At 52.1% G+C, this 15221-nt stretch overlaps 1 protein-coding gene across 8 annotated transcripts in view; it reads right to left on the bottom strand.

Moving 5' to 3' along the window:
* LOC118397888 (serine/threonine-protein kinase D3-like) overlaps positions 1-15221 on the bottom strand; it is an 80088-nt gene that overhangs the window by 18163 nt on the left and 46704 nt on the right. For 7 of the 8 annotated variants that reach the window (XM_052471210.1, XM_052471213.1, XM_052471212.1 and 4 more), the window contains 9 exons: positions 6967-7159; positions 6482-6559; positions 5930-6110; positions 5062-5185; positions 4855-4932; positions 3580-3856; positions 2419-2471; positions 748-820; positions 171-277 (listed from right to left, as the gene is read on the bottom strand). In XM_052471210.1, coding sequence (XP_052327170.1) covers positions 171-277; positions 748-820; positions 2419-2471; positions 3580-3856; positions 4855-4932; positions 5062-5185; positions 5930-6110; positions 6482-6559; positions 6967-7159 — 1164 coding nt within the window. The remainder of the gene's footprint in view (positions 1-170; positions 278-747; positions 821-2418; positions 2472-3579; positions 3857-4854; positions 4933-5061; positions 5186-5929; positions 6111-6481; positions 6560-6966; positions 7160-15221) is intronic. The other variant, XM_052471214.1, reaches the window with a different exon arrangement.

The following is a 15221-nucleotide window of genomic DNA, read 5'->3' on the forward strand; positions in this document are numbered from 1 at the left end:
TACCAGGGTCCACAGGTGTACTCTGAAATCTGAAAAAAAAGTCTAACATTTCTTCACAACTGTCTTTCACAAATCTAGCATGAACCAAATCTTTATGTTTCACTACTGTTGTGAAGTGAAACATAGCTACTTTAGATTCCCAGGCTATCAGGGTGGTTCCAGGTATCTACCTGGAGAATAGCCACCTCGTTCCTCAGCTGGCTCTCCTGCTTGGTAGGGAACCTCATCTTGTCGATGATTTTGATGGCCACGTCTCTCCCAGTCTTTCTGTGTTTACCTACACATGAGAATGAACCAGATAAATCACAGACTACTCGCTGCAGACTGTAGCAAATTAACTGTCTGTATTTCTTACTCTGTCTCGAACTATAGAACAGACAGAGAAAGGAATTCTACTAATGAAAGTTGATTTGCGTAACATAGAAAGAAAAATAAGTAGTCTTCCCCTCCCAGTGATTGAAACTTTAAAGAGAGGAAACGTGGATGGATGGATGGATGGATGGATGGATGGACATGAAGCCAACCGGAAGGGAACACTTCCTCTACCTCGCTCTCCAACTAAGGTGCATGAATTGAGGAGCAAACTGAACTCTTGGAGGACAGTGGGAGTTGATAAAAGTGCTTTGTTATTGGTAAAAGTAAAACCAAACCATTTCGGCCCTTTAGCCTTCATCAGGACTGAATTTCATCTCCATTTCACCATGTACATGAAGCCAACAGAAATACTGTGGAGTCAGTCTGACTTACCTCCATACACAATCCCAAACTGGCCCGATCCAAGGACCTCATCAGCAAAGATCTGGTAGACTGAACTGATATCCTGAAGAAGAGAAATGACATACAGTGTCCTCGGAAAGTTTTCAGACCCCTTCACTTTTTCCACATTTAGTTAGTCTTATTCTAAAATTGATTAAATTGCCCCCCCCCCTCATCAATCTGCACACAATACCCCATAATGACAAAGCAAAAACAAGTTTTTAGAAATGTTTGACAATTTATAAAAAAAAATAAAAAATGTAATCACATTTACATAAGTATTCAGACCCTTTACTCGTTAATTTGCGGAAGCACCTTTGTCAGAGATTAGAGCCTCGAGTCTTCTTTGGTATTGTGCTACAAGCTTGGCACACATGTATTTGGGGAGTGTCTCCCTTTCTTCTCTGCAGATCCTCTCAAGCTCTGTCAGGTTGGAAGGGGAGCATCACTGCATAGTTATTTTCAGGTCTCCAGAGATGTTCGATCAGGTTCAAGTCTGGGCTCTGGCTGGACCACTCAAGGACATTCAGAGACTTGTCCCGAAGCAACTCATGCGTTGTCCTGGCTATGTGCTTAGGGTCATTGTCCTGTTGGAAGGTGAACCTTCGCCCCAGTCTGAGGTCCTGAGCGCTCTGGAGCAGGTTTTCATCAAGGATCTCTCTGTACTTTGCTCTGTTCATCTTTCCCTCAATCCTGACTAGTCTCCCAGTACCTGCTGTGGAAAAACATCCCCACCGCATGATGCTGCCACCACCATGCTTCACCGTAGGGATGATACCAGGTTTCCTCCTGACGTGATACTTGGCATTCAGGCCAAAGAGTTCAATCTTGGTTTCATCAGACTAGAGAATCTTGTTTCTCATGGTCTGAGAATCCTTTAGGTCCCCGGTTCAAGCAGGCTGTCATGTGCCTTTTACTGAGGAGTGGCTTCCGTCTGGCCACTCTACCTTAAAGGCCTGATTGGTGGAGTGATGTAGAGATGGTTGTCCTTCTGGAAGGTTCTCCCATCTCCACAGATGAACTCTGGAGCTCTGTCAGAGTGACCATTGTGTCCTTTGTCACCTCCCTGACCAAGGCCCTTCTCCCCCGATTGCTCAGTTTGGCCTTGCGGCCAGGTCTAGGAAGAGTCTTGGTGGTTCCAAACTTCTTCCATTTAAGAATGATGGAGGTCACTGTGTTCTTGAGGACCTTCAATGCTGCAGGCATTTTTTGATACCCTTCCCCAGATCTGTGCCTCGACACAATCCTGTCTCTGAGCTCTACGGACAATAACTTCGACCTCATGGCTTGGTTTTTGCTCTGACATGCACTGTCAGCTGTAGACATGTGTGTGCCTTTCCAAATCATGTCCAATCAATTGAATTTACCACAGGTGGATGCAAATCAAGTTGTAGAAACATCTCAAGGATGAATAATGGAAACAGAATGCATCTGGGCTCAATTTCAAGTCTCATAGCAAAGGGTCTGAATACTTATGTAAATAAGGTATTTCTGTTTTAAAGTTTTTATAAAATTGCTAACATTTCTAAAAACCTGTTTTCACTTTGTCATTATGTAGATTGATGAGGAAATATATATTTTATATAAATTCCTTAGTTATCAGGAATGCTTGTGGAGCTGTAGCTATACACAGCTAATATGCTGTATTGGATAGACACTTACCACATTCTCTGTGATCTGTGAGTTAGACACTGATATGCTGATAGAAATGTCCTCTGAAGAGACAAGAAACAGATTATGTGGTGCTTCAAAAATAGTAAATGATCATTATTATTATTATATATTATTATATCAAGCATTATTTGAAGCAGGACACACCAAGGACACATGGTAATTTTCTTAGTTAAGTATATTTTGATATATATTTGAATAACAACTAAATCCTAACTGGCCTGAGTGGCAGAGTCTGTTTGTGCTTTAATGCCAACTCGTTTTCATGCTATGGCTTGACAGCAATGGAGTTGGCAAGAGAACACGGATCTGGGACCAGACTAGAGCTACTATTCAGTAGTAGAAACCCGCAAGGCGAAAGCCCAGCCTGTGCGTTCAGTACGTTTCCATTGGGGTTTCCATTGATTCTGAACCCAGGCCCAGCCATGGTGGTTAAGGTCGTATCCAGTGTTCTGTACCAGCACTCTGTCCCAGTAGTGGGCCACCAAATACCAATCAGCTGGGTCAACCAAAGGCTGGGTTTATGTAACACAATCCATAGAGAAATATATAATACTGTCTGTATTGTATGCACAGGCCAGTGGAACAAAGTCTGTATCCTAAATGGCACCCTATGCCCTATGTAGTTCACTACTTTTGACAAGAATCATTGTATAAGGAATAGGTGCCATTTGGGATGCAGACAATCTCGATGCAAAATTGAACCCAAAGACCTCGACCAATACGGCCTTCTTTATAATTGGTCTTGCAGTAAATAGGCCACTAGTTTGAGCATGTGAGACGCGTTCTTTGTGTGACAGTAGTTAACCATCAAATGACCAAACATCGCTTATACTCCTTTGTGTGACTACAGATTGTTTGAGTTGAATGATGTTATATCACTCTCCATTAATTAAATGATGGGAGGAATTTTCCTATCACTAATCATAGCCAGAGAGAAATCAAAAATCCCCTAAAATCTCTTAAATCGTCTTAAAATGTCACCATTTAATTTTCCAGTAATACACTTTGAGCAGGCAGCGGGGGGTCACAGCTGCGCATACACACACACACGCTCATAAAAACATACAAATTGCGTGACATTACATTTGCCTGATCTCCTCAGCAGATCTCAATCACATTAGCAGCAGGCCAGGGTACTATTCTACTCACTGTGATCCTTGCCCTGTCCGGGGCCAGTGCCGACACTGGGTTGCGGAGTGACGGGCATCAGGGCCTGCCGGATGGCCTTCTCCCAGCCCTGGGCCACCTCCAGCCCCACACCCGTGGCAGCCAGGGAAGGGTTATGGAAGTGACCACTGTTATTCTCCCCCACATAGTAGACCATAGTGGCAGTGATGATCTCGAAGCAGTGGGGGTTGCTGCCCTGTGCCAGGCTATGGAAGTCCTGAGCCTGCTCCACCTGCAGGATCTCTGACAGGGGGATCTCCTGAGGACGGAGTCAGAGGAGCAGGGTCAAAGGTCACCAGAGGTCACAATGGATTGTCAGCCAATCAAACGATCCGTGAGGTTGAGGTACTCCAATCAGCTGCTAAAAAGTACACCTATAGCGTCCTAACGTCTAATTGTCCCAGGAATAACTACACTCTCAGCTCTACCAGGTCCCCTCTCTCCTCTTCTCAGCTATGGTCTCTACTCTCTTCTCCTCACTCTCTGACAGCCTTTGAGGAATGAAGTGTGTGGGGCTTTTCAAGTCCATTTTAACATTCCGCTGCTGTAGCCGAGCGAACCAACACACCCACAAGGAGAAGAGAGAGAGAGAGAGAATTGCTGGCCAGCCAATCGTCTCTCAGTCAGCCCAGTCTGCTGCGCCCATCCGGGCCTCTGTCGCCAGTATAAGATTAACTGCTTGTGGTTTGCCGAGCGTGCCACATGACAGGGCGCTCCGCCGGGTCAGGGGGGAAGCAAAGCGCTCCCCTGATTAAAAGGCAGGACGTGCCTCCCCGTTCTGGGCACGAGGCATGCTGGCAGCCTGCCAGGCAGGCAGGGAGGGAGGAACGGCCAGAGACACCACAGGGAAGCCCCCCAGGCCAGTCCTGGCCCTGACGGTCGGTCTGCCACAGGAGGAGCACGCTCAGAGATTCAGCCACAGGGCTCTCTCTCTCTCTCTCTCTCTCTCTCTGATGCAAAAAGAACATGAAAGGAGGAGAGAATAGAGAGGGAAAAGACAGCCTTTCCTGTCTGTCTGTGGGAGGATGAGGGCAACACCTTACTTTCTTCAAATAACACCACAAGCGTTACTAAAATGTTCACTACATAAATAGAAAGCAATAACTGGAATGACAGGACCTTTTCTAGCTTGTCTCCAGGCTTCACACTACACTTTAGACCTGTCACTTTAGACCTGTCAATGACTTTTTATTGTCTGTGTAACTTCTATAATTGGACAGAGACGTCTAATAAGAGATGTGATGACCGGTCTTGTACCTTGTAATACTTGGTTCCCGTTTCGTTCTGCAGCAGGGTCAGACACTTGCTGTCCAGCCTCCAGTAATGCCTCTTCCTCTGAAAACAAAAAACGATCAAAGCAGTGAGTTATCATCAAAACCTCAAATAGCATCTCTGAAAAATACTATTGAATCGCAATCTCTCTCTCTCTCTCTTTTTTTTTAGATGATCCAAGAAGTTTCTTACCAGGTTGTCACGGCTGGTGTAGTGGACCATCCATCCCTCCCGAACCATGGTTGAGCTCTTCCGCTTGGTTTGTTTTATGGACTGAACCACCCGCATTAGGGGGATGAAACTGCTTGTCATGGGGCTACACAAAATGACAAGAGCACGTATGAACAAATGTATGCCTACCCACTGGGCACAGACATCAGTTTAACGACAAGTTTTGAATTACATTTGGTTGAGACATGTCACCATGTCATTGGATTTAGGTTAAAAGTTGGGTGAAAAAAATAGGAAATGCCCTTCAGTTGATGACTTTTTGCAACTCCAATGAGTTGTCCACATTGATTCACTTTTTTTTAGGGTGGTTGAAATGACGTGGAAACAACGTTGGATCAACCCATTTTTAGGTAATGTCAATTGCCAAATCATTGACATACATTCATAAAGCTTATGTGATGTGACAACAAACTCACAACTATTTTCATATATGAAATGCAACAGAACACAAGGAACTCCACAATTGAACGCATCTGCACACATTATACGTATTAATTTCATTTAACACTTCCAGTCCAGTGCTCGCCTGTGGTGGCTGAGTTGGGAGAGATGAGACTCTCACGGGACATGACACAAATGTAGCCAAAGACCAACTCCAGTGCCAGAAGTATGTTACAGCCTTATGTCCCACCCGGGGAGAAGAGGACTAAGGGCTCTATTCAATCTGTATCGCAGAAGCTCATTTAAAGGCAATGTTCCTGCGTTAGCACAGAATGCATTCATGGTAAATGCTGCATATGTCGGCTCAATCGGAAATTACCTTTAAGTTTCTGTGGCCCAATCTGTAACACTTCGGTGATACAGATTGAATATGGCCCTAAGTAAGTACCTGATAGCCTTCACTGTGTCCTCGTCCTTGTCCCCATCCAGACAGGGCCCTTCAATGTAGAACTTGTCGTCTGGGGTGGAAGGCTCCTCTGGGTCTTCCATGCTCTGGCTGCCCTCACTGTTCACATCACTGTTGTCCACCTCCATGGTAGTCTCAGAGTCGGGCCCAGGACTGGCTGGTTCTGGGGCAGGAGACACAGTAGGAGGGGCGTGATATTGATTCATGAATGGATTGATTGATTTGAAACAATTAAGTACAACAAATCCCAGAGGATGACACATTAAACACACTTATTTCCACTGTGGTCCTCATGTGGTAAAGGTATGTACTGCTTACTAGCCTGGGTCCCTACTGTATGAACAGTACATGTGAAGAGTTGGCTACAGTACATAGCGTATGGGACCTGGCTAACTACTTACTACATGGGGGAGGCATTCTTCCACATATCCATCAATACATCCAATACACTGGGGGCAGAAATGCTTTTGACTAAATAGTGGGGACAAGTTATGGAGGCAATTTTAGGTAGCTATACACTTGAGACAAACTTACCTCCATTAAAGGAAACCTCACCAAGGCAGTCTCTTGGTATCTTGGCTGCACATCTCTTATGGCAGTTAAATTTACAATCTGAAAACACGAAGATTCAACATCACGTTCACTCAACCAACTGTACGAACATGTTATATGGACATATCTGTGCACATCATAGTCACATTAAGATCTTACATCTACTGTTAATCATTTGAATTAGATTATATATTTTATTGAACCTTTATTTAACTAGGCAGTTAATAGCAAATGCTTTTTTTAAATGACGGCCTACCCCGGCCAAACCCTCGCGCAACCCAGACGATGCTGGGCCAATTGTGCGCCGCCCTATGGGACTCCCAATCACGGCCGGTTGTGATACAGCCCGGGATCGAACCCGGGTCTGTAGTGACACCTCTAGCACTGCAATGCAGTGCCTTAGATCGCTGTGCCACTCAGGATCCCTTTATCTACACAACATCATTCCAGTGTTTGGAGTGCCTCACCTTTGCACTGCATGCCCTGGCGGAACAGGCCTTTCAGCAGGCGTTTACAGAACTGGCAGATGGTTGGTCTGGTGTAGGTGTGCACAGAGAAGGTGTGAGGCACCTTGACCCTTCCCAGCACCATCTTCTCCATCCAGATAGGTCTGCCGCTCAACAGGCTGTTACCCTTCCCTGCCCCCTGGAGAGGGCGCTGCTGAGGGGATGAGAGAGAGATAGAGAAGAGAAGAGGAGAGACAGACCGAGAGAGGGTAGGGGATAGGGGGAAGTAGCACAACGGGGAAAGGGAAGGAAAAGATAACAGATAGCACAAGAGAAAGAAAGAGTACATTTGTTTAGAAAATAGGAAAATCATTCCAGACATTACCATACTGTGTATTTGATGTTGTATCATCTCTACAGACTGTAATGTTCTGAATAACATCTCACACAGATTTTATTATACAGTATTTTCAGTCACCATTTCTTGAGAAAGGTACTGGACACACAGGCAGGAGAGAAGTAGCCGGGTGTAAAACAAAAAAGAAGAGATTTCATTGGGTGACGATGAACAGAGCTTATGAAAAGGCTTTGTTTCATCTGCCTTGACTGGGAGGCAGCAGAGCAGAGTCAACCATGCTGCTGGTCTGCCTTGACTGGGAGGCAGCAGAGCAGAGTCAACCACGCTGCTGGTCTGCCTTGACTGGGAGGCAGCAGAGCAGAGTCAACCATGCTGCTGGTCTGCCTTGACTGGGAGGCAGCAGAGCAGAGTCAACCACGCTGCTGGTCTGCCTTGACTGGGAGGCAGCAGAGCAGAGTCAACCATGATGGCGGTCTGCCTTGACTGGGAGGCAGCAGAGCAGAGTCAACCATGCTGCTGGTCTGTCTTGACTGGGAGGCAGCAGAGCAGAGTCAACCATGCTGCTGGTCTGCCTTGACTGGGAGGCAGCAGAGCAGAGTCAACCATGATGCCGGTCTGTCTTGACTGGGAGGCAGCAGAGCAGAGGCAACCATGATGTCGGTCTGTCTTGACTGGGAGGCAGCAGAGCAGAGTCAACCATGCTGCTGGTCTGTCTTGACTGGGAGGCAGCAGAGCAGAGTCAACCATGATGCCGGTCTGTCTTGACTGGGAGGCAGCAGAGCAGAGGCAACCATGATGTCGGTCTGTCTTGACTGGGAGGCAGCAGAGCAGAGTCAACCATGCTGCTGGCCTGCCTTGACTGGGAGGCAGCAGAGCAGAGTCAACCATGATGTCGGTCTGCCTTGACTGGGAGGCAGCAGAGCAGAGTCAACCACGCTGCTGGTCTGCCTTGACTGGGAGGCAGCAGAGCAGAGTCAACCACGCTGGAGGCAGCAGAGCAGAGTCAACCACGCTGCTGGTCTGCCTTGACTGGGAGGCAGCAGAGCAGAGTCAACCACGCTGCTGGTCTGCCTTGACTGGGAGGCAGCAGAGCAGAGTCAACCATGCTGCTGGTCTACCTTGACTGGGAGGCAGCAGAGCAGAGTCAACCACTCTGCTGGTCTGTCTTGACTGGGAGGCAGCAGAGCAGAGTCAACCAGGCTGCTGGTCTGTCTTGACTGGGAGGCAGCAGAGCAGAGTCAACCATGCTGCTGGTCTGCCTTGACAGGGAGGCAGCAGAGCAGAGTCAACCACGCTGCCGGTCTGCCTTGACTGGGAGGCAGCAGAGCACAGTCAACCATGCTGCTGGTCTGCCTTGACTGGGAGGCAGCAGAGCAGAGTCAACCATGCTGCCGGTTTGTCTTGACTGGGAGGCAGCAGAGCAGAGTCAACCATGCTGCTGGTCTGTCTTGACTGGGAGGCAGCAGAGCAGAGTCAACCATGATGCCGGTCTGTCTTGACTGGGAGGCAGCAGAGGAGAGGCAACCATGATGTCGGTCTGTCTTGACTGGGAGGCAGCAGAGCAGAGTCAACCATGCTGCTGGTCTACCTTGACTGGGAGGCAGCAGAGCAGAGTCAACCACTCTGCTGGTCTGTCTTGACTGGGAGGCAGCAGAGCAGAGTCAACCAGGCTGCTGGTCTGTCTTGACTGGGAGGCAGCAGAGCAGAGTCAACCATGCTGCTGGTCTGCCTTGACAGGGAGGCAGCAGAGCAGAGTCAACCACGCTGCCGGTCTGCCTTGACTGGGAGGCAGCAGAGCACAGTCAACCATGCTGCTGGTCTGCCTTGACTGGGAGGCAGCAGAGCAGAGTCAACCATGCTGCCGGTTTGTCTTGACTGGGAGGCAGCAGAGCAGAGTCAACCATGCTGCTGGTCTGTCTTGACTGGGAGGCAGCAGAGCAGAGTCAACCATGATGCCGGTCTGTCTTGACTGGGAGGCAGCAGAGGAGAGGCAACCATGATGTCGGTCTGTCTTGACTGGGAGGCAGCAGAGCAGAGTCAACCATGCTGCTGGCCTGCCTTGACTGGGAAGCAGCAGAGCAGAGTCAACCATGATGTCGGTCTGCCTTGACTGGGAGGCAGCAGAGCAGAGTCAACCACGCTGCTGGTCTGCCTTGACTGGGAGGCAGCAGAGCAGAGTCAACCACGCTGGAGGCAGCAGAGCAGAGTCAACCACGCTGCTGGTCTGCCTTGACTGGGAGGCAGCAGAGCAGAGTCAACCACGCTGCTGGTCTGCCTTGACTGGGAGGCAGCAGAGCAGAGTCAACCATGCTGCTGGTCTACCTTGACTGGGAGGCAGCAGAGCAGAGTCAACCACTCTGCTGGTCTGTCTTGACTGGGAGGCAGCAGAGCAGAGTCAACCAGGCTGCTGGTCTGTCTTGACTGGGAGGCAGCAGAGCAGAGTCAACCAGGCTGCTGGTCTGTCTTGACTGGGAGGCAGCAGAGCAGAGTCAACCATGCTGCTGGTCTGCCTTGACAGGGAGGCAGCAGAGCAGAGTCAACCACGCTGCCGGTCTGCCTTGACTGGGAGGCAGCAGAGCACAGTCAACCATGCTGCTGGTCTGCCTTGACTGGGAGGCAGCAGAGCAGAGTCAACCATGCTGCCGGTTTGTCTTGACTGGGAGGCAGCAGAGCAGAGTCAACCATGCAGCTGGTCTGCCTTGACAGGGAGGCAGCAGAGCAGAGTCAACCATGATGTCGGTCTGCCTTGACTGGGAGGCAGCAGAGCAGAGTCAAACATGCTGCTGGTCTGTCTTGACTGGGAGGCAGCAGAGCAGAGTCAACCATGATGCCGGTCTGTCTTGACTGGGAGGCAGCAGAGCAGAGTCAACCATGATGTCGGTCTGTCTTGACTGGGAGGCAGCAGAGCAGAGTCAACCATGCTGCTGGTCTGCCTTGACTGGGAGGCAGCAGAGCAGAGTCAACCACGCTGCTGGTCTGCCTTGACTGGGAGGCAGCAGAGCAGAGTCAACCATGCTGCTGGTCTGCCTTGACTGAGAGGCAGCAGAGCAGAGTCAACCACGCTGCTGGTCTGCCTTGACTGGGAGGCAGCAGAGCAGAGTCAACCATGATGTCGGTCTGCCTTGACTGGGAGGCAGCAGAGCAGAGTCAACCATGCTGCTGGTCTGTCTTGACTGGGAGGCAGCAGATCAGAGTCAACCACGCTGCTGGTCTGCCTTGACTGGGAGGCAGCAGAGCAGAGTCAACCACGCTGCTGGTCTGCCTTGACTGGGAGGCAGCAGAGCAGAGTCAACCATGCTGCTGGTCTGCCTTGACTGAGAGGCAGCAGAGCAGAGTCAACCACGCTGCTGGTCTGCCTTGACTGGGAGGCAGCAGAGCAGAGGCAACCATGATGTCGGTCTGTCTTGACTGGGAGGCAGCAGAGCAGAGTCAACCATGCTGCTGGCCTGCCTTGACTGGGAGGCAGCAGAGCAGAGTCAACCATGATGTCGGTCTGCCTTGACTGGGAGGCAGCAGAGCAGAGTCAACCACGCTGCTGGTCTGCCTTGACTGGGAGGCAGCAGAGCAGAGTCAACCACGCTGGAGGCAGCAGAGCAGAGTCAACCACGCTGCTGGTCTGCCTTGACTGGGAGGCAGCAGAGCAGAGTCAACCACGCTGCTGGTCTGCCTTGACTGGGAGGCAGCAGAGCAGAGTCAACCATGCTGCTGGTCTACCTTGACTGGGAGGCAGCAGAGCAGAGTCAACCACTCTGCTGGTCTGTCTTGACTGGGAGGCAGCAGAGCAGTGTCAACCAGGCTGCTGGTCTGTCTTGACTGGGAGGCAGCAGAGCAGAGTCAACCATGCTGCTGGTCTGCCTTGACAGGGAGGCAGCAGAGCAGAGTCAACCACGCTGCCGGTCTGCCTTGACTGGGAGGCAGCAGAGCACAGTCAACCATGCTGCTGGTCTGCCTTGACTGGGAGGCAGCAGAGCAGAGTCAACCATGCTGCCGGTTTGTCTTGACTGGGAGGCAGCAGAGCAGAGTCAACCATGCTGCTGGTCTGTCTTGACTGGGAGGCAGCAGAGCAGAGTCAACCATGCAGCTGGTCTGCCTTGACAGGGAGGCAGCAGAGCAGAGTCAACCATGATGTCGGTCTGCCTTGACTGGGAGGCAGCAGAGCAGAGTCAAACATGCTGCTGGTCTGTCTTGACTGGGAGGCAGCAGAGCAGAGTCAACCATGATGCCGGTCTGTCTTGACTGGGAGGCAGCAGAGCAGAGGCAACCATGATGTCGGTCTGTCTTGACTGGGAGGCAGCAGAGCAGAGTCAACCATGCTGCTGGCCTGCCTTGACTGGGAAGCAGCAGAGCAGAGTCAACCATGATGTCGGTCTGCCTTGACTGGGAGGCAGCAGAGCAGAGTCAACCACGCTGCTGGTCTGCCTTGACTGGGAGGCAGCAGAGCAGAGTCAACCACGCTGGAGGCAGCAGAGCAGAGTCAACCACGCTGCTGGTCTGCCTTGACTGGGAGGCAGCAGAGCAGAGTCAACCACGCTGCTGGTCTGCCTTGACTGGGAGGCAGCAGAGCAGAGTCAACCATGCTGCTGGTCTACCTTGACTGGGAGGCAGCAGAGCAGAGTCAACCACTCTGCTGGTCTGTCTTGACTGGGAGGCAGCAGAGCAGAGTCAACCAGGCTGCTGGTCTGTCTTGACTGGGAGGCAGCAGAGCAGAGTCAACCATGCTGCTGGTCTGCCTTGACAGGGAGGCAGCAGAGCAGAGTCAACCACGCTGCCGGTCTGCCTTGACTGGGAGGCAGCAGAGCACAGTCAACCATGCTGCTGGTCTGCCTTGACTGGGAGGCAGCAGAGCAGAGTCAACCATGCTGCCGGTTTGTCTTGACTGGGAGGCAGCAGAGCAGAGTCAACCATGCAGCTGGTCTGCCTTGACAGGGAGGCAGCAGAGCAGAGTCAACCATGATGTCGGTCTGCCTTGACTGGGAGGCAGCAGAGCAGAGTCAAACATGCTGCTGGTCTGTCTTGACTGGGAGGCAGCAGAGCAGAGTCAACCATGATGCCGGTCTGTCTTGACTGGGAGGCAGCAGAGCAGAGTCAACCATGATGTCGGTCTGTCTTGACTGGGAGGCAGCAGAGCAGAGTCAACCATGATGTCGGTCTGTCTTGACTGGGAGGCAGCAGAGCAGAGTCAACCATGATGTCGGTCTGCCTTGACTGGGAGGCAGCAGAGCAGAGTCAACCACGCTGCTGGTCTGCCTTGACTGGGAGGCAGCAGAGCAGAGTCAACCACGCTGGAGGCAGCAGAGCAGAGTCAACCACGCTGCTGGTCTGCCTTGACTGGGAGGCAGCAGAGCAGAGTCAACCACGCTGCTAGTCTGCCTTGACTGGGAGGCAGCAGAGCAGAGTCAACCATGCTGCTGGTCTGCCTTGACTGGGAGGCAGCAGAGCAGAGTCAACCATGCTGCTGGTCTACCTTGACTGGGAGGCAGCAGAGCAGAGTCAACCACGCTGCTGGTCTGTCTTGACTGGGAGGCAGCAGAGCAGAGTCAACCATGCTGCTGGTCTGTCTTGACTGGGAGGCAGCAGAGCAGAGTCAACCATGCTGCTGGTCTGTCTTGACTGGGAGGCAGCAGAGCAGAGTCAACCATGCAGCTGGTCTTCCTTTACAGGGAGGCAGCAGAGCAGAGTCAACCATGATGTCGGTCTGCCTTGAGTGTGAGGCAGCAGAGCAGAGTCAAACACGCTGCTGGTCTGCCTTGACTGGGATGCAGCAGAGCAGAGTCAACCACGCTGGAGGCAGCAGAGCAGAGTCAACCATGCTGCTGGTCTGTCTTGACTGGGAGGCAGCAGAGCAGAGTCAACCATGCTGCTGGTCTGTCTTGACTGGGAGGCAGCAGAGCAGAGTCAACCATGCAGCTGGTCTGCCTTTACAGGGAGGCAGCAGAGCAGAGTCAACCATGATGTCGGTCTGCCTTGAGTGGGAGGCAGCAGAGCAGAGTCAAACACGCTGCTGGTCTGCCTTGACTGGGATGCAGCAGAGCAGAGTCAACCACGCTGGAGGCAGCAGAGCAGAGTCAACCACGCTGCTGGTCTGCCTTGACTGGGAGGCAGCAGAGCAGAGTCAACCACGCTGCTGGTCTGCCTTGACTGGGAGGCAGCAGAGCAGAGTCAACCATGCTGCTGGTCTACCTTGACTGGGAGGCAGCAGAGCAGAGTCAACCTCGCTGCTGGTCTGTCTTGACTGGGAGGCAGCAGAGCAGAGTCAACCAGGCTGCTGGTCTGTCTTGACTGGGAGGCAGCAGATCAGAGTCAACCATGCTGCTGGTCTGCCTTGACAGGGAGGCAGCAGAGCAGAGTCAACCACGCTGCCGGTCTTCCTTGACTGGGAGGCAGCAGAGCACAGTCAACCATGCTGCTGGTCTGCCTTGACTGGGAGGCAGCAGAGCAGAGTCAACCATGCTGCCGGTTTGTCTTGACTGGGAGGCAGCAGAGCAGAGTCAACCATGCAGCTGGTCTGCCTTGACAGGGAGGCAGCAGAGCAGAGTCAACCATGATGTCGGTCTGCCTTGACTGGGAGGCAGCAGAGCAGAGTCAAACATGCTGCTGGTCTGTCTTGACTGGGAGGCAGCAGAGCAGAGTCAACCATGATGTCGGTCTGTCTTGACTGGGAGGCAGCAGAGCAGAGTCAACCATGATGTCGGTCTGCCTTGACTGGGAGGCAGCAGAGCAGAGTCAACCACGCTGCTGGTCTGCCTTGACTGGGAGGCAGCAGAGCAGAGTCAACCATGCTGCTGGTCTACCTTGACTGGGAGGCAGCAGAGCAGAGTCAACCACGCTGCTGGTCTGTCTTGACTGGGAGGCAGCAGAGCAGAGTCAACCATGCTGCTGGTCTGTCTTGACTGGGAGGCAGCAGAGCAGAGTCAACCATGCAGCTGGTCTGCCTTGACAGCGAGGCAGCAGAGCAGAGTCAACCATGATGTCGGTCTGCCTTGAGTGGGAGGCAGCAGAGCAGAGTCAACCATGCTGCTGGTCTGTCTTGACTGGGAGGCAGCAGAGCAGAGTCAACCATGATGCCGGTCTGTCTTGACTGGGAGGCAGCAGAGCAGAGTCAACCATGCTGCTGGTCTGTCTTGACTGGGAGGCAGCAGAGCAGAGTCAACCATGATGTCGGTCTGCCTTGACTGGGAGGCAGCAGAGCAGAGTCAACCACGCTGCTGGTCTGCCTTGACTGGGAGGCAGCAGAGCAGAGTCAACCACGCTGCTGGTCTGTCTTGACTGGGAGGCAGCAGAGCAGAGTCAACCACGCTGCTGGTCTACCTTGACTGGGAGGCAGCAGAGCATAGTCAACCACGCTGCTGGTCTGTCTTGACTGGGAGGCAGCAGAGCAGAGTCAACCATGCAGCTGGTCTGCCTTGACAGCGAGGCAGCAGAGCAGAGTCAACCATGATGTCGGTCTGCCTTGAGTGGGAGGCAGCAGAGCAGAGTCAACCATGCTGCTGGTCTGTCTTGACTGGGAGGCAGCAGAGCAGAGTCAACCATGATGCCGGTCTGTCTTGACTGGGAGGCAGCAGAGCAGAGTCAACCATGCTGCTGGTCTGTCTTGACTGGGAGGCAGCAGAGCAGAGTCAACCATGATGTCGGTCTGCCTTGACTGGGAGGCAGCAGAGCAGAGTCAACCACGCTGCTGGTCTGCCTTGACTGGGAGGCAGCAGAGCAGAGTCAACCACGCTGCTGGTCTGTCTTGACTGGGAGGCAGCAGAGCAGAGTCAACCACGCTGCTGGTCTACCTTGACTGGGAGGCAGCAGAGCATAGTCAACCACGCTGCTGGTCTGCCTTGACTGGGAGGCAGCAGAGCATAGTCAACCACGCTGCTGGTCTGCCTTGACTGGGAGGCAGCAGAGCATAGTCAACCACGCTGCTGGTCTA

This window comes from Oncorhynchus keta, chromosome 19, assembly GCF_023373465.1.
Source record: "Oncorhynchus keta strain PuntledgeMale-10-30-2019 chromosome 19, Oket_V2, whole genome shotgun sequence".
Lineage (NCBI taxonomy): Eukaryota > Metazoa > Chordata > Actinopteri > Salmoniformes > Salmonidae > Oncorhynchus > Oncorhynchus keta.